This window comes from Ascidiella aspersa, chromosome 6 (assembly GCF_963924565.1).
Source record: "Ascidiella aspersa chromosome 6, kaAscAspe10.2, whole genome shotgun sequence".
NCBI lineage: Eukaryota > Metazoa > Chordata > Ascidiacea > Phlebobranchia > Ascidiidae > Ascidiella > Ascidiella aspersa.
The window spans coordinates 11994912-12017419 of record NC_139452.1 but is presented as its reverse complement, the minus strand read 5'-3'; the positions used below and the strand labels follow the sequence as shown (position 1 = coordinate 12017419).

Sequence of the window (22508 nt, the reverse complement as noted above, 5' to 3'; positions counted from 1 at the left end):
AGAGACGGCTTAAGTGACCGTACGCTGACCTCGACTATATAATACCTAAATTAAATCCAACTAAAATTAAAAGTATTTTGTTGTTAATGCACATCTGTATCAGAACCAGCCTGCCAATATACTTCATCCGGCCCGCCGCCTCTTTGACAAATTAGACACGAGTCCATTTTAAATACAATTTGACTATTTTATGTGTGTAAATGCGAAAACTTTTCGCGCTTCGCGCTAATGATCTTTATGCATCCAGTGTGTTTACGTTTTGATGCTCTTTTTGAACTAGATCAGCGCTTCTTTACTGTTGCGCCGTGGAAAGCTGCCAAGTGCGTCGCGGAGAAACGGAAAACGTATTCAAACATAATCGACAAATATTTTTTAACCATTTATTTTTTAAATGTAACAAAAACAAGAAATTAAAAGAAATACCGGTATACTAAAAAAATCGCGCTTGCCTCGCTCGCCAGGTGTGCCCCAAATGGTTAACAAACACTAAAATAGATTAACTAAATTTATCGCGTTTTCTCAAAGTAGTTTTATTACACTTTTTTAATAGTAGTAGGGGGATGATGACGTGTGGACTCGAATTTTAAACCAAGTATATGCATTTTTTAGCGAATTTGCGCCAAGACTTTACTGCCTCCTTAAAAGTAATTATAAACACGTTGGGCCCTTGCACCTGATTCACAATTGTTATAAAGTTGTAATAACAGAGACTTTTCTGAGTTTGGTTTTGGCCCGCGACTACTACAGAAAGGTTGCCGACCCTTGTGTACGGATTTGAATAACTTATCCAATGTTAGGATTAACTCTGCATGGAGTTGTGTTCATTTCAGCAACCTTATTTGGCAAAAACCAACTACAGTAACTTAAAAATTAAGAGAAGTGTCATGGAAGAACCACAGCTGACCGCAGCAGACAACGCTATGGTTTTATTGCGACGTGAGCTCGGCGCTTTTTTGGTGGCATGTGCGGTTGCTCTCGCCTTTTTGGGAAAAAGCAATATGTGTAGACAATCAATACAATACAATAGACATGGTAGCGTCTTTCAGCGATATTCTTCATACCGGGTCAAACTAGGAAACCGGCCCACTGTAGAGGCTAACCTTATTACTTTTTCGTGCTTTCAAAAGGTCTATTTTTCGCGTTATTTTGCAGGAGTTAGTTTGTTTGGCCAGCCGATGTTATTTTTACCTGAATTATGACGTCACTGAAAAAAAAAAAAAAAAAAAAAAAAAGGAAAAAAATTCATGGTCCTCCCCGAACTGAAATCCTAGATCCGCGCCTGGCCCAATGTGAAAACCCTCCTGAATTTACAGTTTAGCGTCAATTCAACCAATTAAACTCAATTTTTTCGCGCTTCGACCGGCAACAAACTTTACTATTTTCAAGTTGTCTTAGTGATATTTAATTGAAAAAGCCGAATTGCTTTTTGTAAAGGCCTATGAAAAATTATCAAAGTGGGGCGCGGCTGAAAAAAGGTTAAGAACCACCGGCATGGGCTATGTATAATTTGCCAGCAATGCGCCTGGAATCGCTATTTAAAAACATTGGCGGCCCGCAAGATAAAAAAAATGTTTTTGGCCTGCGATGAAAAGAAGTTGGACCACGCTGTTTTAGCTGATCAGGTCAAGGCTTAAAGGTACACATGTCGACCTATATAGGCCTGCACAAGTTTTCATATTTCATAAGGCTACAACAACAACGACCTTACGTAACGACACCCTAAGTAAGCAGCCATGCGCTCCGTAACAGGCAATTAAGCTACGGTTTGTTTGCCTATTGTTGTCGAACAATCCTCATAGAAATACGCAAAGTTATGTTAGCTTTGTTGTTGTGTCGACGGGTGGCGATTATCGGCCAATTGTTGTCTGCCTACCTTTCTGTGCGCCGAATCTTTGGAATGGCGCTCTTAAATAAAGGCTTTGAGCTTATGTACTGGCGCAGCATGCCTCGACAAAGCTGTTAAGCGTTGTTAGAAATTTATAACGAGAACTATGCCTGGCTGATCTAGAATCCTACCACATTTTCGTCGGGGGGTTTATATTGCTAACAATATTTAGGTTGGGGTGCGAGTTAGAGTTTGCGTTTAGGTGGATCAAGTATATTGTTATTATATTTATTCTTACATATTTTTGCCTGCCTTGCAATTTCAACTTTGACAACTTGTTTCGTTAGGTTTGAAATAAAGGTGATAGGATTCTAGACACGCGTCCTATGACTGCTATCAAAATGAGATAAGTTTTACCGAAGATCCAGTAATGTTATGTATTAAAAAGCTATAAAGCTTAAACATTTTTTTCAAGGCGAATTATTTAAAGCATTTAAGCCTATATATGACCGTCATTGATATAGTGCCCTACTCGCGTGATTTTACTTAAACACAATTTTGTTATACGGTTATGTCATACGTGAAGAGCCGGCTAGACATTTTTTTGTTTTTTTCTCTAATGAAAATGCTGTTTTATCGGCTGCTTGGCTGTGGCAGGAAGATGACGTTCGAAAGAGGCAGGATTTCAGTAGATACTTGGATTTTATTCAGGCAGTGGTTCCAAATCGTTTTTAAGGTTTCATCATGTGTTTTTTTGCTACCTTTTACGTTTAACCTGGTTTAGGTAACACGTTTGAAAATGGACTAATTCAGAGTTGACTTTAGAGGGCTTCTGAAAACTATAACATCAGACACTCCATGTTTAAGAAATAATGAACGTGAAAACAAGTTAAAATTTTATTTCTTTATCATTGTTTCAAAATTTTTATCAAAAAACTTTATTCAGCTTTACAAAGCCTGCACACTGACGTAATTTGGCTGCGGTGGTAGTGAGAAATTGAGGTCTGGGTCGGCAATCGAAGGTAAGGCACTTTGATCATGCACAGTGAAAAATCGCTTCACTTAGCAAGTATACAAATGCGGTAAACATCATCCAACTTTTTCCACTGATAAATTATATTAGCTGCAGCCCGGACAACATCATCCTCATTTAATTAAACTAAAAGCATTTGTGAGCTGTTCACAATAAGGTTTTTCGTATGAATAGACTGATCAAAAATTCTTATGAGTACTAATTGACCGAATATTCCTTGTTTCGAAAATTAAGCGGCTCCGCCAATATTACAAACAAGCAATATGTCGACCGAGTAAAATAAAAAACTTTAAGAACAAGTCATGTTTTACTTTGCAGTCGTATCCTCTTGTCGTATGATATACCTATAAAAAGATTATTCGGAACATGTAGCCCTAACCTGTTGATCGTGTATAGGCTTAGCGTGAAACAACATAAACAAGAAAAAGGCTTGAACAACATCAACAATATAAAGACAGAACAACAGCAAGAGCGATGTCGCGACGGCCGAAAACAAAAAAGCCAACCGTCGTATTCTGCGAGTTGCGACGACCCCCGGACGAGATAGTGAACATCTCGTCGCAGAACGGTGCTGAGGGCGTCGTAAGCCGGATGCTGCCTAAGTCACACGTCAGTCACGTGATACTGAATGCTAACGTGAGCGAAAATCGGTTCCTCGATATGAAGGTGGGTGCTGAACTATTCTCGAATCGACTACTTTAAATCAGGGAATTTATTTTCAGATATACCACACTTGGCCGAGCAACATTTAATGAAATTACTCTAGTTAAATGTTAATTTAATTCTTTTTTATCTTCATTTAGGTTAGTTCGGTGCGTTTTTTGTTGTAAATGGTGCTATACTTAAATCCGTAAAGTCATGCTATTTTTCTAACGTTCAGGTGTTTGTTTATAAATTTTTAGACACATTCTATAGTTTCTGGTGCCATTGCTTTTATTACAAATTGTATTTCGATAAGAAATTGTAATAGACTATAGCTATTTGATACTCCAACCATAGAATACTAATTCTATGCTCCAACCAAAATGTCGTTTGTTTTCGCGATTTGCCAAAGGGTGTTACAATTTTCACATTTCTATATGATTTCACTAATACTAGTTATGTCAAGTCGCTGTCGAAGAATTTTTACAACATGGTCATTAGTCAGCCTGCTGACTTCGTCTTGTTTTCGACTTTTGTTGTTTAAGGAAATTGTAGATCACTCTTTTATGGGACTTATACAGGTCTCAACAGAAAACAAGATGAAGAAAAAGAACATGGATCTTCACGACCACTTCATGAACACTTTCATCAAGAGATTGGAGAGGAAGCAGCAGCGTTGGATGAGGGTGAGTTGCTCCACCTTAATGAGATTCTGCTGGTTTGTTGTATGTCATCTGGGGTTTATCCAGCTATATCCAATCACTGGACATAGGTATTTACACTAATCAAGTTATATTTAATTCCCTGTGTATAGCCTACCACGTTGCAGTCTTGGTATAAGGTTTTTATTGATGGTGTGATATCAGAAACACATTGTATCAATAAAGGTGTGCGACTGTACTCATTTAATAGATTGTTTTTATTTGTTTACAGCTTCATCTTTAATTATGATATTTTACTTTGGTAGCTTAATGTGCTTCCTAGAATAGAAGCTGTACTTGGGTCTGTGAACCTATTTTATTAACTGGGGTTTACTATTGAAATTATAAGTGCAGTTCAGAGGCGTGACGCAACCAAGATTATAAGCAATATACGCGGCCTTAATAAGCAACACTAATTCTACAAACATAGGTAATTCTTGCATTTAGGCCGAGCAGTTTACGGCTTGCATTTTTTGTAAGTGCAGTGTTTTTGGAAAATCGTGATGTATATTAAACGCATTCGTAATTATAAATATGTTTTTACGAGTTAATACAAATGTGTACAAATGTGTTTTCCGCTTATCATCAACTTTACGCTGTTAAAAGCAGTAATCTTTGGTATGTGTGATATAATCACATCGAAGCCATTACCCGATACCATGCAAGTGATACATCGGTTCTCGCCCGATAATATATAGCAGGGTAATATCGAACGCCTAAACAATTTTGGCATATTACCTAGAAAAATGGTGGGTTAGCACGTTTCTTTCGTTTCATTCATTTTGCTTATACTTGATTAAGTTAAGGATATGATTTGACATCAGATTGAATTTTTTCCGTATAGAATACAAGTCATTCATACCTAATTATGAAGCAAACGATTTGTACTCGCGCAGGAAGACACGTACGTGAGCAAAAACTTCCAGATATCTGCTCCGTCGAAGGTCAAGGCGCCAAGCGAACAACAACCAGAACCGAAAGTGAACCTGGGTAGCCTCAGTCTACCCTCACCCCCGAGACCCCCCACCCAGTTGCTGTACAAGCGCGCAAAGTATCCTTACGCGGGTGTGTCTCGTCTGCCGACGAAAACTGCTGTGGAGCGACCGACCGCCGCGAAGGTAAGATTTTAAGCGTTTATATAAGGCACAACAAATTGTAAAATTTCCAACCGAGTTTTCGGATTGAAAAGTCGCGTTTTGTAAGTGGAGTGTGTTACATGTAATGGTGTTGATATTTATCTTTGCATATCGTTTTATTGTTTATTCATTTTGGTCATTAACGTGTAATTTTGCATTGTCATTTCTTTTCTTCTATAGCTGTAAGCAAAACGCTGCACCTAAATTTCCAACAGAATACTGCTGTATAGTTTATGTTGAGAAAAAATGATTGCCAAGCTAATACCTTTTATAAAAACAGTCTGAACGCTTTGTCAAAACAATTAAGCGTGCATTTCAATGTATTTTATAATAGGGAATAAAGCGATGAGTCGCAAAACGCCCACTGGCCATATTCCAAAGACGCATTAATCGAAAGAGACACAAAACTTGGCATTGAATAAATTAGGTTAACGAAATGTGAATCGGGATGTTTCAGAGATTATAAAACGGTCGTTATACTAATTTTCGGTCATTTTTTTAATGACGGTATACATTTGACCGAAGAGCTAAAAAGAGTATTACCTACAAATATTAGGCTAAATTTGATAAACTTTCGTTTGTGACAAGTGTTTTTATTAAGGTGTTTACCGAAGCGGCCCCCCAAATTTCTCCAGTGGTTTCCCAAATTTTGGACAACTTTTTGGTATTTAAATGAAACACTTGCGGTCTCTTAAAACTATTTAGCGGTCACCCAAACCAAACCTTAAAAAAATACCTGTTTGTGACAGTGCCACCGCGCGCCTTTTGTCTGCAAAGATGCCGAAAAACGAGGAGAATCGCGCGAACTTGGGATTGGTTAAACATTATTTAGCAACGCACAAAAGAGTATGCTTTCTTTTTCATGTATTCACCTCAAGCACAAAATATGGCAAGCCACGTCCTAAAAACGTTTGACAATTGGAATCAAACGTTTAACAATTTGAATCGTTAAAGTCATAGGATTATAAACAATAACAAAACTAAAAATAAAAAAACGAAAAAAACGCAACATATAGCAAGAAAATTATTTTACGATAAATAGCTCAATTTTATAACAAAAATGCTTAAGGAAAATACTTCGTTTTAACCCAAGTCATTTGTCCAAAAGACTTAAGTCAAGCCAAATCATTAGTCGGAAAGCGTAAGTTAAGTCAATACATTTTGCCCAAAAGACTTAAGTCAAGTCAAGTCATTTGAATTAAGTGCACTTAAGTCAATTCATTGTCATTACAAACACTGAATTGTAATGCTGTAGTGATCGCTACTTCTTTCTAGGAAACCTTGCCGCGCATCCACACCGTTCCCGCCGGCACCAAGCGTTCCGAGCGACCGTACCGGGAGGCCCGCAGCGGGTACCCGGGGCCGGTTCTCCCGACGCCCTTGGCCCCTCAGCAACGGGCCGAGTCGGTCAGCACGATTGACACGAGAGTGACGAACGCCCGATCGAGAAAACGACTGAAAACGACCACCAACTACGACAAGCGTTTTACTGAGCTTATTAGCTGGCTATCACCGGTTGGCCCTTCAAGCGGCAGCAGGCTTCATTCTCGCGGCCTCCTTCGCAACTTTTCTTCGGTGCAGGCCTCGTATTGAGCGCTGATGGTCGCCAGAGACTCAAAACAACTTGAAACGGACTTGGCGCACAACACACGTTTCGTTTTATCGCGTTGGCGGCTGTTTTTTAAGCAGCTTTCGACGGGCGTTAGTTGGGGCTTGAAAGCACGTAAAAAAGTCAACATTAATGTCCTCATTATGACAAAGTACTGAATATATTCACACGTAACACTAAAAAAAGGAACATTGATAGAATATGAAACTGTATATACCTCTTTATTGTCAGCTTCCGCGAAGTTTCTAAAACATCTTTGCCGATAGAGTCAATATGAATTATAGTGGTCAAAACCTTGAGTCCTTTTTTACCTGCAAATTACGCGGATGCTGAAAACTTGAAATGTCTTATTTTTTCATTCTGTTTTGGTCAGTGTTTCTCAACCTTTTTACGCGGCGACCCAAATACAGAGCGAAATTTTAACAGCGAAGCTTTGGTGAATCAATTCTCTTCAGTGGACTCTTTGTAAGTGAACAAAATATAGGAATTTAGCAAAAATAACTTCGAATTTAGTAATTATGATCCATGTGTTCATATTGTATCACAAATTTTAAGTATTGGAGCAACCTTTCTCAAAACCAATCCCAATAAATCTTACCATGTGAACTATTAATCGGCAACTCAACTTTGGGTCGAGACTAATGGGTAAAGAAACGCTGGTTCAGGTTACCTTGGACCAAGTGCAAGTACAATAATGATTGAAACGTATGCTGAACAATATTTTATTATCGATAAAAATATAATGGAGCTGCAAACTTGGCTGTTATGGAGAGTTTACATTCGCTGTGAACCACACAAAAACACGACGGCTTTAGCGTGACCTGATATTTTGTTGCTACGTCCTGTTTTAACCCGGCAATTGGTATTTTAGTAGTTTTTGATTCATGTTCTATTGTTATGCTACATGTAGTGATGTGCGATAATATCTCATCGGACCGGAAACCCTATGCCAAGTGGTAATATTGGTACTCGCCCGATACTAAAGGGTGGGTGTCGGTGCCGATCCGATATCAAATCAATACGGGCATTGCAGCGATGTATTGCGATTAGGATAAAAACTGGTGGGAGTAATAAACTTCTTAACGAAAAGTCGCGTCTAGTAATGATGCATTTGGTGTCTGGTCGCGATACTTTTTGCCAAAATATCAACTATTGGACATCTTTACTTTCATGTATATTAAATGCACTTACAATAAAAAATGCATGTTAACATTTTGTGTGCAGTTTAACATCTCTTTCATTTAAGCTGTTGTTTTTTTGTCATGAAAATAGGTTTATTTGAATGTTATTAAACAAAGAGTAGGCAACGCATATTATTGTAATGTTGGAAGACTTGATTTTAAACAGACGAGGCATTTTGTTTAACTCAATTAGTTCTGGCAGGAATAATCGCATTTTTATCACTTCTAACCTCAAATGTTTTACGTATTCGCTATTCTAACAACCGACTAGAAATAACGCAACCCCACATGACGTAGGACTAGTAAGCCAGCGTATTTTTACTGTTTAATGACAACAACAAGGGTCTTCGCCGAACAGTATATTATGACACAATTGTTTTACGCAGAACGTAACTAAGGCGCATGTCTTTGCATCGGAAATGACACTTGGCTAAATAAATTGATAATGGTTTCCGTTACTATAGGCTACTGTTAGGGATATGCGATACTTGACAAACGTATACTGAAGGCGTGTATGATACCAAATAACGCCAAATGCTGTCCTAGCACAAGAAAAATATCATATTTCAACGGAAATGCTCGTTTTTGTAAGTTATGCGGCCAAAATTATCCTTAGCCTTAGAAAATATATTTTTACCTTTCAAGATAAAATGATTGCATTTTCGCAAATAATTGCTGACATTTTTAATTTAATTTGGTAATAGTATCGAAACCAATGCCAACATATCGGGCGAGTACCGATACTAACACTTGTTATCGGATAATGGCTCTGATACAAAATTTTTAGAGATCCTTCCTAAGCATTTTATCTTATTCGCTGTTCTCTAAAGCCCCAAATAAATGGCTTGTAAAGGTTAAACTACAAATCGTTGTAAGATCCTGGCAATTTAAGTAGCTAAGCGCGTTTCAGAGACAGAGTGGTAGAGGATCAAGTTTTAACTCCGTTTTCCAATTTGAAAACGATGTTTCCCAAGGTTTTCCTATCTATAATTTGAAAACAACCATACTGTATCCTACCAAGTACACGAAAGTTGTTAAACAAAAGGTAATTTTTATTTAACTAGCCAATAATTTAACAGAAATGTACAGGAGCTAATCTCCTGGCGCTAAGCTCATTCAATAGAGGCTAAGCTTGAATAAAATAAAACGCTAACTAACACAGTCAATGGTTTAACCAGATTTATATCAATTCATAAGAAAGTAAAATTTCAAAATAAAGTATCATCAAATTAAGATGTGACATTTATTCTAAACTTAAATACCGCGCCTAGTATCGCAACGCGCGTGGAACGTTACACAAGACAGCTCTTGGTTTATTTGGGTCGTAAGTTCACGATGACCTAGCGCCGAAAAAATAAAACCGGCTGCTGGTGAAAACATTAAACACAATACGGTACAAAGCGTGCATGTCGAGAATTTTTCATTTACGCTCGTGTAGTCAAAAATAACTAATCCTTAAAGCATTGGTGCAGAATTTGTCTTGTAATATCATTTAAAAATGTATAGCCACGGAATCGTTCGTTTTCATTTAAAAAAAAGGGTATAAGTGGCTTAGGGTTCTACTTTTAAAAATGTTGTCCTAATCTTAACCAGTAGGTAAAAGGATAGACAAAAATTAACACCGTATGCCTTTAACTATCTTGTAACGAAAAGTCGTTCCAAATGTCAAAAAGGAAAGATTTGCACCTAAAAATATTTAATTTGGCGTAAGGATTTTTTATAATATACACACAAAAAAAGTCCTTTTTCGTGTTCGAACTTGACACAAACTTAGATAATAATAAACAGCGACTCCAGTCAATATGCTGTTAACAATTTTATTTAAACTGTTTTAAGTTTAAGCACTGTTCTGAAAGTATTTTGTTCGCGCGGTAGCAATAGTTCACGTTAAAATCTGGATACGATTCCACAGAAATTGGATTGCAAAAACATAGTGCTATGTAGTGTTTTAAGTTACATCTAAAAATAAACAATCCGAAATGTTTTGCTAGCCGTACACCGTTGAGCGAAAAGCTCTATGGAGCTCAAATATACATTAAAGGAAAAAAAATCGACGCAATCTTAAAACAAGAGTTCCCTGTGTACAACAGAAGCCCTGAAGAATGGCAGCACGCACAGTTTTAACATATTCGTGGCGAAAACGCACTTTCATATAGGGCTGTCCTTAAGTGGCAAAATACGGCGGGTGAAAGTACGACACTATACACTTATACAGGGTCTATTATTATCAATATCACTTGATCGCTCAAACGACTAGCGCAGGGGTTCTTAAACTGGGGTCCATGGACTCCTTGGGGTTCGTAAACTTGTTTTAGGGGTCCATAAAGGCTAAATTAAAATATTCGTGCATATTTAAAAAGTAATTAAAGAAAAGATTTAAATTAAAATCCGTTTTCAAACCCCATTTTAATTTCACATTTTGATTTCTGAATTCTATTTGTATTGTGACGTCATTTTAAAAAAATTCTTGCTTACCGAGGTCCAGGCAAAGCCAAAATAAATTAGGGGTCCGCGGTAAAAAAGTTTAAGAACCCCTGGGTGAGCGCATTCGACGTCGCCAATTTGAACACAATGACGCGAAACTATACACCGATACCGTCGCACAAAAAAGCAACAGGCTGTCAGCAGGTCGTCGAATCGACGCGCAGCCTCGTATCAACGTAACGTCACAAGAGCTTTATGACGAAGTAGCACAGCGTCGACGGAAGTGACCTACGCCTACGTCATTGTTCCGCTTCGGCGCACGCGCCCCGGTCGGTCTTGCTTTTCGTTCGCAACAGAACGGAAGTGGAAAGTCAGGATCCGGAGGAAAAGTCGAGCCGCTGGGCGGCGCTAGGGGTGCCCTACAAAGCGAAATCGGGCATGGTTAATGAGGGTTGTGAAAGCAACAACAAAAATTGGGAGCGGGATTTAGGCCTTTCTCCAAACAACTCCTTGAAAAAAAAACTATTTTAACGTCTGTAATTTCACTATGGAAACCAAACAACGCTCGTTTAAAATCAAACTTAACCTACGAGCCATTGTAACAAACGAAGCATTACACTCCTTTGGGAAAACTGACTCGGAATGTGTTTTTTGTCGCAGTGCCCCTGAAACTTTATCGCATTTATTTTATAATTTTCGTCATATTGGAAGCTATTGGGAGAAAATTACATCTTGGATCTCTTTAAAACTTTTAATTTATATGCAAAACGACCCTGTAACTTCCCTGTTTGGAACTGGTGTTGACAATGATTTGTTGAGTTGCGCACTGTTGTGTGCGCGCTTCGTTATATACAGTTGTCAGTATGCAAATACATTACCGACGCTTTCAATGTTTGTTTTTATGATAAAATCGATAAATCACTCTCTGGGTATATCTGTGCTTTAAATTCTGAAAATCTCGAAATTCATAAAGTTAAGTGGGCAGGCCTTTAGCCCTATACCTGTTGCTCCTCAAAAGGTGCTATCTTTTTTATTTTCGTCAGTCTTTCCATTTTGTTGAGTAAGTATCATAATAACAAAAATGGGGATTGTGATTACCCTAGTAACAAACATGGGCACGTTGGAATAAATAGAATAGTCAACCACTGGAGAAATGAAAAAGGGTTATCATTCAAGTTAACAAAATTGGCAATACAAGTTAAGCTAATGGACTCGAGTCGTAAGAGTCAAACGGTAAAACAACGTAAGTGACAAACATTTAGTGTGGTATTTTATTTGATGCTACAGTATTTTTTGTGGTTTCGTTAATATTCGACAAGCAGAAATTAAAGAAATCTCCCAGCTATAACGGGCCAAAGCCGATGCTAGGGTGTTAAATCGCTACTCGTCTTAGAATGGGTTGTTGAAACAGTGTCGTTTCAAAAATAAAGTAACGTATAAATCAAGCCACATTTTATTATTACTCCTGAAAAAGAAAATAAAAATCCGCATTTATTTGGGAAGTTGACAAAATAACCAGTGCCGATTCTGTTACATGGCACAGCCAAACAACCCTTAGTGCAAATGCACTTTAGATGCACGTTGCCACAAATCCAATATACCCAACGAGGCGCTAACTTTTTGAAAGGAAGCGAACGACTGTTAACCTTTCCACATGTTTCCTGACAACAGCGGTGCCCCACAAGACGCCAATTATGGCTCAAAAAATTTCGCTAAACATTCTAACATTGGATTGGACTTGTTTACAGACACACCCATACAAGCGGGTGACGTCATTAGCTTACGGGCACTATAATTATGCTTAAAATTATTAAAAACGCAATATTTTTTAAAGTGAAGGATAAGTTAAGTTGTCCAAATAATATTGTGAAAACAAATCTTCTGGAAGTAAAACGGGAAGGGTGCTATATGTTGCTCGTAAACTGTGCAATCAATTATAAAAATCCTACTCTAAGCTTGTTAAACACGATTTTGTTCAACCTCTCAATTTAGAAAAATACAAAAATCGCTGAGTGCCGCCTAATTTTCAGGGTTAAAAATATCAGCTGTCGGACCAGTCATTTCACTGCTGTCCTTATAGCGCACTTACGGTGAGGCCCAAAATGCTCTTGGACGTCGGCCGGATCGGCGAGGGGGCGTCGGGCGACGAAAAGGAGCGCTCCAGTTCCAGGAGCTTCGACGGCGAGCTGAAGGGAGAAGCCTGGCGGGCGTTGAGGTCGTACGAAGAGCTGGACGCGAGAAATCCGCCGCCTCCTACAATACAGTCGCCGGCTCCATTGTTCGTTTCAGGGAAGCTGGGCAGCGGCGGCTCGCGAGCCTCTGCAATGCATTGCAGTGCGTGACAGCCTTCGGTCATGACGTCATCGCTTGGGTCGCCGCCCAGAGCTGTCGGGCTACGGGCGTTCCAGCAAGAAGGCGACGAGCTAGCGTGCTTGATTGCTTGGAAAGAGCCGACTGGGCTTTTAATCGGAGTAAGGGCACAGCGCGCCATGTCCGACATCTCCGAGTCCTCTTCGAGTCTTTCGCCGAAATAAGGACCTTCCGGGTTTCCGCCGAACTGACCCGGAAGCCCGCTTTGCATCGCGAAGGGGTTCCCGCCACTCTCCTGACCCTGCTGCTGCTGCTGGGGGCTGTTACTGGGGCCTGCCAGGCCCCCGAAGCCGGATCGGGGGCTTCCAAGGGCGCTGGCGAACTGCGACATTTGCTGGGTGACGCCGAGTAGACCGCCGGCCTCCACCGATATTATGACCCAGATTGTGTCTAAAAAACAAAAAATTGCAATCGTTAACTATTATTAACGTACAAGGTTTCCTCGTCAGGCATTGAGGTTAAGTCGATCGAGAGAGATTTATTGACAAGCCAGACTAAAAAGGTAGCCTGGGGTACAATTCGAACAAACAACGTCGGCTATTCCGTTTCCGTTGATCCACCGATTATGCCACGTGGTCTAAATATACGTTGAAGGATTAAAATAACATGTACCACCATCGACGGCCCTACTTACAACTTTTGGAGTTTCCGATATGAGCTCTAAATACACATTTGTGGGTTTTAATTTCAATTTGAATGATTGACAACTAATAATGCCGTTTATAAGTTGTCACAGTATCATGGTTTATCAGTGGCTTGGTACTACCCTCTGAGCCTTTGTGGGTTGGTGGAGCGATGACCTAGAATGGTCGAAGTCATAAGTTCACAACAGCCTAGCTTTTGTAGCCGTCTTTCTTGCAATAAAAAACGTCTTGAACTTGAATCTACAGTTTTCGTGTAAGACAAAACGGCAACTCAATGACAAAGCGTCTCATAAAGTGTCTGGTCACAGTTTCTAATAAATATCTGCCTGTGTTTTGGCGCTGCATTTGTATAAGTGAGGGGGCCTATAATCCTTGGAACCTCGGATACTATCCAATTTGATTTGACCGGCCAAATAAAATCCGGTCAGCCGGTCAAATACTCGTCAAATTGTTCAAATATTAAACACACTATTATAATGCAATTGAAGTTAAAAATAAACCTTGATTTTAACTTTAAATAAATATACAAACGTTTCGGCTCAAGTGCAATGGTTTGTAAAACAGAATAAATCATTTTTTGACTATCAATAAGATTTTTTGCAAAACCATACACATATTGAAAGCAATACTATAGCAGTATTGTAGTGATTTTTACCATTACTACAACCACCAAGTTAAGCCAACAAGTTTATTACCGAGATTTAACAACAATACATCAGTAAAAAAAAATATTTTTGCTCCTCATCACAACTTTTGTCACTCAAAAACTATTTTTTTTCTTGTGGGCCAATGTTTTTAATAGCGATTTTTAGGCTTATTGCCTTATACATAGCCTATGCTTATGGCATATATACTAACTTTATGAAATTTACACCTTTGTTCAGCTACGGTCAGCAACACAATTGAAGTTAACGCAATACGATAAATGTTTCATTACATGTATCATTATACACTTTTGCTTAGTGGTGCTACAAATCTACAAAAGGATCTTTCACAAAATTTTTTTTTTGTCAATTACAATAACAAAAATTTCTAGTAGTACTAGATGGAAGCAAAGCTGACTATCAGTTTGCAGGCCAAAAAAGCGTAACTCGCGGGCCAAGGGCCTGCAGTTGGACCACACTGTTCTAAATCATCACCAGGGTCCATGGGAGACGAGGCATTTGGTTCTTCTACATTTCTAAGTAGCCTCAGATTGTGGTATACCCACACTAGTATTTTCTTTTATGACAAACGAGATTCATCATATAGGTCAGGTGCATTTATTCTAAATAAATAAATCTACTTTGCTATTACAAACACATTGTTCTTACCACAGAACATGTGTTTGCATCAGGTAATATCTACCATTTCATATTTGAATTGTTTAAAAAAGTTACAACCAAGATTATTAAAAACTTAAATTCACAACATTTGAATCTAATATGAGTATTTGACCGGTTAAATAAAGTGCGGTCAATTGACCGGTCAATTGTCAGGCTTGCCAACCCTAAATTTGATCTACAAATGATTTTGACCAACCCAACAGCCTTTTAGGAGTTAATCAATAACAGAGCTGCTTTTTATTTTATAATTGCCTATTTAAGTCGTTTAGCGTTAATCATGTACAATTTACATGGCAGCATTGAACTTATGAACAATGGGTTGTGTAGTTAGTACTAAGTGTGGTTAGTCACAGAGCCGAAGAACTACTAAAAAGGGCATTGGCTGAGGTCCATTTTACAGAGCCGACAATCACATATCCAATGGATTGAGCTCCTTAACTAAAATAATTTAAAAGTTGCTTTAGAAAAGTCCTAATTAAGTTTCATATGCCACAATAAACTGCTTAGTAGTTTTCATTTATGTAATTTATATTTCTTTCAGCTGGATGAGAATGAAATTTTTAAGCCTTAGCTTGACAATTTTTTTAAATAGCTACAGCTCCGACTCCACAAAAATAATACAAATGACTCTATCTCTACAAAAATAATAATAATGGTTCTGACTCCAGTGCCCTAGAACTGGTTAGTCATACCAACATTAGATGTAAAATATAAAACTATTCCAATCGGAGCGTTATTAAAATCTCAAAACATGTGAAACACAAAATATGTATAGTCACTTGGGGTACAAATAAATTTTGCTGAAGTGGGGTAAAAAAAAACAATGTCATCACACATAAAGTATATATAATTTTTTTTTAATTTCTTTTTTAGGTAAAAAATACATTCTTGGCCTAACCAAAAGCCCTCAACCATTTTATTTTTTTTCCTCTGAGTAAAGTTATGCTGGTTTAAACAACAGTTGTTAAATTTGTATCTTAAAAAGGTTTGTAAGACCATTACAAACATTTGTGTAATTCCTATACAACCAAGTTTGTGGCAATGGCCTTTATTCTGTGTTGTGTCATAACATTGATCTATTACACAAAAAATACCTTACTTTACTAGCTGTTTTAGTTTTTTATAGATATATATATTTTTTTTACCCCGATCGATTCTATGGTAATGGGGTAAAAACAACAGTGTTTTTTATTACCCCAATGTAATTTTTTTTACCCCATAATTTCATTTTGTAACTTTTAGGTTTAAAAAGTAAACTAAATATGCCTAGCCAATATGTACCAATACCAAAGCTACATAATGAGGCTTATTTGTAGACTTGAGCTAAAACACACAAAGGTAGACAACTAACAGGCATGTACTTTGGGTAAAATAACAAAGCTTTTTAGTTTTATTTAGAAAATTTAAAGCTATACACCAAAATGAATGAATACCAGGTAACATTAGTGCCAAAAGAAAGTGAAACATTTGAAGAAATCAATCAGCCATGAATAGGGACTTGAAATTTTATTCTGATACCGATACCCGATATTTTCAACAAAGTGTATCGCGATCCAAATCAATACCACATGAAGGTAATATTATGCTCAAACAGGCAAAATAGATTAAATTGGAACTTCTAGGGTTATTCTATTCAGGTTAATTGATCAAAATTTGCCTTAGCAGTAGGAAAGTAATTAGCTTGAGATGTTAAACTTCTATAAATTTACCTTAGTAGAAAAAGTAGAAAATTTATTTTTAGTAAACATAACAAGTGGCCCAGAACCTAAACAAGTGCAGATCACAGAGGTAGACTGGAGCAATTATTTTAGACTTGACCCATAACATAGGGGAAAGATATGAATGTTTTTTGTAATGATGAAGATGAAATAAAGGCAACTTAGCAAATTTCTTCATAAAAAATAAGAAAAAGCTAATAATTCCAGGTTGTCCGCGGACTGGCCCACAAATCTAAAAACTCATGTTGTTGAGGTAATTTACTTCTTCTGGGACCTACAAATACCACTGATGACCAGTGCTAACTGTTGAAAGCAACAGTTTTAATTTACCAGGGAGAAATTAGTTGCTAAAAATATTTTATACAGGTGCAAATTTGGGGTACCATAATGCAATCCTAAAAAAGTTTTTTTTTTTACTGAAATTCTCTTTCCATTAAAGGTATTCATCGAATTTGTGTGTTGTTGTGGCTTTGAAACAGCATTTTTAGTCTATTTACTTCAAATAAAGTCAAACCTGCTTCTATAAATTATTATAAATGGTCCTAATGTACACTTGTTTTTTTTTTTTTGCCCTTTCATCAGGGTAAAAAAAATAACAGATTTTGTAAAATATTTTTTTTATTTTATACTAAAATTAAAAATCCTTTATGTGGTTGGAAAGGTAGACCCATAAGCTCAATAAGAATAAAAAAATTACACTTCTGTTGCAAAAAACAAAAGTTAGGCAGACAAGTTGGCTAAAATTGTTTTTTTTACCCCGCTTGACTATATTTGTTTTATATAAGTGTATGTGTAATAAAACATGATTTGATACAATATTTTTCACCTGGGACATGATTTATTGAAAAGTTTTTGAGAACAAACTCAAGGCAAAATAACTTATTTTCTTTCTGGTTAATAGTATAAATAGCGCAAACTTTTTTATAACAGTGAAGACAAACAAATTCTCACCTCCAAACGGAAGCATGTTCCTGTTGTAAATTCGCCACTGGCCCTGGTAGAGTCCAGGCTGTGAAGGGCTCTTCATTCTCACCGACACGTCGATGGTGTTGGCAGGCGACAGTTCTGCAACTGCCACCCAATCTGGGGCGCTCATTTTCTCACCATTGACAAATCTCAGTGTGCAGCCGAGGGGCCATTTCTCCTCACCTAAAAAGCGTTGAAACAATGAACAAACACATCTTGACAAATTCACATTTACTCACAACTGATATGAATGTGTTATAACGAACTTTCTATTGTTAAATATAAGAAGAAAAATGAAATATATACCAGTGAGAATAAGACAGGGTTGTCACACACCTAACACTGGATTACTTCATTAATTTAAAAACAAGATATATAGAATAAATACCATGATAAACCATAACAAATATTTAAAAAAAATTGTTTTATAACATCACTTTCAACACACATATCCTAAACTTCACATAAAGTATATTCAAAGATTGTTAAAGAACAATTAAAGACTTTTTAATATGTGAATTATTTAAAGACCTCATAGCAACCATGGAATATATAACATTAAACTTCGGTTTTGAAATAATTTTTTTTTTTTACTTCTATAATAATATATATAGTTAAGCATTTCAAAATGATAAATGTATATAATTATGTTAAACAAGAAAAAAAGAAACAGCCAAAATGTTGATTAGGTTTTAACGGTATTAATAACATAAAAATATGTATTTCAATCAGTCCAGCATATATAGGAATACATAAATACACAGTCTACCATTGTTTTGCAATCTCCATGTTTTTAGAAAATCAGTATCAGGCGGCACAGCTTCCCCCTCTCCAATAGTTATGTCCCGAACAAAGGTCATTGAAGGAAGTTTTCCTTGTGGTTGCTCAAAGTCGTAGTAAGCTCCAATAGCAGCATTAAGATTCCTAATAGAAAGAAATGTCAAAATTATAGAAAAGAACAAGTGTGTTAAAATCTGGATTTTCTTTGGTTTGCTCAATATTTACCTTATTTAAAAAAGAAAACATCTTGCTAAAATAAAGTTGACTAAATTAACGGTTAAATTGACACAGAGGGACATCATTTTGTTACACAACAACTATCACTTAGGAATGATACTAACAGGCTGGCAGAATCTTGCCAGCTTTCTAGTGACAAGCATTTTTGGCATAAATTCTTCGGTTTTGTGGTTGTTCCCTAAAATTTAAATGATGCGTTCGTCATAGGAATGTGTTAACTTTGCCGTTCAGGCGATAAAACAAGTTTAGGCGATAAACAAGATATTAAGAAGTAAATGAATCAGCAAAAAGTTGCGCCAAAGGCGCAACATTTTTGTAACATAAAGAAATACATATTGGGTATTATGAAGTAGAGCAGACCTGGGCAACATTCGGCCCGCGGGCCGGATCCGGCCCGCCCAGCAAATTAATCCGGCCCGCGGCTTATTTTCCTTAAAATACATAGGCTAAGCGAAAACAAGGGCGAGTTTCTACATGTTTGGTTGTAAAGAAAACACTCTTTCCAGGACGGATCTAGTCATGACCCCGCCAAATTCTTATTATAGCCTGTTTTATAGACTAAAATAGAAATTGTATTCTTCTATCTTACTCGTATGTTCCACGCAATTTTTGGGCATATTTACAGACAAAAAGCGTCCTGCACTGTGGCACTCTCTTCCACGAAAGTTTAACAACCTTAGCTCAATATTTATATTTTTTGCGCTCTGGTCGAAAGTATTCCGTTTTTTACAATATAAACGAAATACAGACTGTTTTCTAAACTCTAAAAATATACCGGTTTACATTTTGTCAACCTAATTTAGTTAATGCCATGTTATGTGTTTCTTCTTATACATACCGTCTTTGCAGTATGGCCATTGTGCCATAGTAAATTAAATTTTGCGTTTTAAAACAAAAAGTTGCATTCTTTTTTTTTGACGTTTTGTGGCCTTCTTTAAATTCGACTTAAATTTCACTAATTAGAGATGTTCAAAAGTAGAATATCGAATCCAATTCTGCCGTTTATTTCGGGTAATTGGAAACAATATAATTTTGATGTTTTACTGATGGTTGCGCCAGATTGTACACACGCGAGTGGCAAGTTTCGATAAAGGCCTGTCGCTGCGGCGACACGCGCTTGCTTTAAATGCAGCCTTGTCGTGCAGAGTCAGCATTTTTTCGGGCGACCAATTAGCCTACGCGTCTCGCGATAACCTTCGTCTAATAATTAAGTGTCAATCAAGTGTTATTGGGCAAGCGACTAGCGTGTAATGTCAGGAACGGAGTTCGCAATTTCCCTCAATGCGTTAAGTTGGAAAAGAAATATTACATTGTTGAACGTGCTGGCCGTCAACAAAATGCGCTATAGGGTTACTTCAGGTCAAATTTAGGCCAATATTCAGCGAGGTTATGCAGTTATGCACAGTGTAATTGTCAAGTATTCGTTATGTCAACAGTAACTTTGTATTCTTTGCAGTACATTATTTGACTGCATAACAGATGATGTTACTCAAAAAAGAAGCACTAAGACCCAACAATGTTTAAAAAAAAAAACAGGACCGAATTGCTAAATAGTTCATTGTGCAGTGACAGTTTTGCACTGTACTTATTAGCATTTGGCATAATATAAAGTTTTCAACAACCTGGACATGTATTACAGTTTACACAACTGCTTCAAGTAGGGTATATTAAGATTAATCCCTCCCCCCAAGGAAAATCGAGGTTAAATAATTTGATAAAATATACTAGGATTCGCTATTCTGGATACGTTATTTTAGATTCGAAACCTATTATTCTAGAATACCTTGGGATTCTACTTTGAACATCCCTAATAATAATAAGTTTGTTAGCTTATTTGTTTTATAGCGACGGAGCATGATGTCATATTGCATATATTTGAGATCATATTTGGCCCGGCACGCCACAACACTAAGTTTCTCATGCGGCCCGCGGTTAAAAATAATTGCCCATCCCTGAAGTAGAGCCTGGGGGACTGGGGGTGCACATGTCTGCTTTTCCTACTCTAACACTGTTACATAGATAAGCTGTTTTAGAGCAAACTCATGTGCACACATGCAGCTTAAAATCAGATTGAAAAGCGAGAAAAAAAAAACCATAGCTTAACGAGGCCGAAGTTCGCGTTAAGAGCCAAATTTTTTTGCGTTTTATGTAATTAAACAGCCAAAAATAATAGTTTAAGCCTCAGATGGAACAGCATGGCCTAGTACCCGCCCCATGTGAATGTCATACCGGTCTATTTAACAGGAATGGTGACTATCATGATTGCTTTTTTAACTCAATATAGAAGTATTTGCCAAATCAAGTAAAACTGCAAATACACAACAATTCTATCGAAATTTAGTACTTTTTAAACTAATAAACAATCTATGTGCCAAACACTAGCTTTTCCCTGCTAAACAATGTGCTTCGCACTTTTTTCAGAATGGCACAAAAAATTATTTCCTGCATATACTGGATTGAATATATTGTGTAGAACAAGCACACGGTTGTTTGGAAAATCGATCTTTCAAAAAAAAACAAAAGAAAAACAAATAGAAAACATTTATTTTTTTTATTTTTTTTTTTCGACAAATTTTTTCGGTTTGCTGTCTGATTCTTCGGCCGACATATGCGCCAAGTCGCCAGCTGTCTGCCATACTGGATACTAACTTCAACTAGTTTGAGATTAAAATGTCTTAATATTATATAATACATGTATAGACAAAATTATTTTGAAACTATTGACTTGATCCCCAATGGCCAGATGATACCGTTTCATTTTAACATTTAAGCAAGACAATTTACTTCTATAGTAAACAATAGCGTTGCTAAATAGTTGATTGTAAACACACAATTGTAACTGGCCAGATACCACAATGTTGCTTTTTACTATTACTAGATACAGTCCGGTTTCAAAAAACCAACAGCCCAAATTTTACTTATGTTTAAAAAAACAATCAAAGAATAAAAGCCTTGCTCTCGGTAGTAGTTGAGACCAATACAGAACAATTCAAATAACAAATAAGATAAATATATCTAGCACAAAGAGAATATAACCTATGGCAGCCGCAATACTTTATTAGGCATTTATAAGAATAAAATCTCATAAGTAATAAAAACCTATTCGCATAACAATAGTTGGATATCATGCATACCATAGGTTATAAACCACTCCATCAACTTAACGTATAAAACAAATATGTACAAATTATGCAACTTACCAGTTAGTCATGTCTAGAAAAAATTCACAACCGGCAACATTCAGCTGAAAACCAAGCAGTTTTCGAAATTCTGAAATCAGGACATCTCTGTCAGTAGTTCCCATTGAACTAAACTTTCCAATAAGGCACTGATCCACATCCATTTCTCCAGTGTCATCCATAGTTGTATGCTGACTAATCGATGTACAATACTTTAAACCCCTAATTTTATATCAAATAAATGACAGCTATTTCATTTGTAGGAATATACCTATCAAAATATCATAATTTGCCATCAGTTGGTGAACATTCATTTTTTTATTATAACAATTATTGTGATATTAAAATATTTAGTTGCTATACAATATACATTGGGTCATTGATGGCTGTAGCTTCACATTTCAAGGAAAATCGTGATAAAATGCTATCAGCTACGAAAATTTGAAAAACACTGGAAATGTCATCAAACGAATGTCAGTCGCATTCCATTTTTTGGTATAGTACTTTTTTCACATTAGCACATATTATTGAAATTACTTAAAGCTGAATGAACTGTGAACATTCACCCTAAACAATATTCAAAATTTATAGAATGGCCACTGTGCCGATCATTTTTTTAACAAACCAAACCAATATTAAAAAAATATATAATATGCACCTCAATTAATGTTTCCGTTACACTAGTGGGGTTTACTTTTGATCTGGTTACCCAGATTTTTGGCCGTGCCACAGAGAGAT

At 36.9% G+C, this 22508-nt stretch overlaps 2 protein-coding genes across 2 annotated transcripts; one reads left to right on the top strand and one right to left on the bottom strand.

The window, feature by feature from the left end:
• Positions 1-1316: 1316 nt before the first annotated feature.
• On the top strand, positions 1317-7736 carry LOC146139887 (uncharacterized). Its single transcript, XM_083391833.1, has 5 exons — positions 1317-2847; positions 3255-3524; positions 4082-4186; positions 5098-5319; positions 6613-7736. Exons 2-5 carry the CDS (start codon positions 3333-3335, stop codon positions 6928-6930), a joined length of 837 nt encoding a protein of 278 aa, XP_083247959.1. The 5' UTR covers positions 1317-2847; positions 3255-3332; the 3' UTR covers positions 6931-7736.
• A 1763-nt stretch (positions 7737-9499) lies between these two features.
• LOC146139886 (protein ILRUN-like) lies at positions 9500-22007 on the bottom strand. Its single transcript, XM_083391698.1, has 5 exons — positions 21792-22007; positions 18344-18498; positions 17560-17757; positions 12641-13311; positions 9500-10970 (listed from the first exon to the last, which is right to left on the bottom strand). The coding sequence occupies exons 1-5, from the start codon at positions 21950-21952 to the stop codon at positions 10923-10925; spliced, it is 1233 nt and encodes a 410-aa protein (XP_083247824.1). The 5' UTR covers positions 21953-22007; the 3' UTR covers positions 9500-10922.
• Between the last annotated feature and the right edge of the window lie 501 nt (positions 22008-22508).

Bases quoted from the DNA above. Each gene is read 5' to 3' on its own strand.
- LOC146139887 (XM_083391833.1), top strand. From the start codon at position 3,333: ATGTCGCGACGGCCGAAAACAAAAAAGCCAACCGTCGTATTCTGCGAG. The intron at 3,525-4,081 runs GTGGGTGCTGAA...GGACTTATACAG, and splicing joins ATCGGTTCCTCGATATGAAG to GTCTCAACAGAAAACAAGAT. The intron at 4,187-5,097 runs GTGAGTTGCTCC...GTACTCGCGCAG, and splicing joins AGCAGCAGCGTTGGATGAGG to GAAGACACGTACGTGAGCAA.
- LOC146139886 (XM_083391698.1), bottom strand. From the start codon at position 21,952: ATGGATGACACTGGAGAAATGGATGTGGATCAGTGCCTTATTGGAAAG. The intron at 13,312-17,559 runs GTGAGAATTTGT...TTTGTTTTTTAG, and splicing joins GAACATGCTTCCGTTTGGAG to ACACAATCTGGGTCATAATA. The intron at 10,971-12,640 runs GTAAGTGCGCTA...TTCGCTTTGTAG, and splicing joins AGAGCATTTTGGGCCTCACC to GGCACCCCTAGCGCCGCCCA.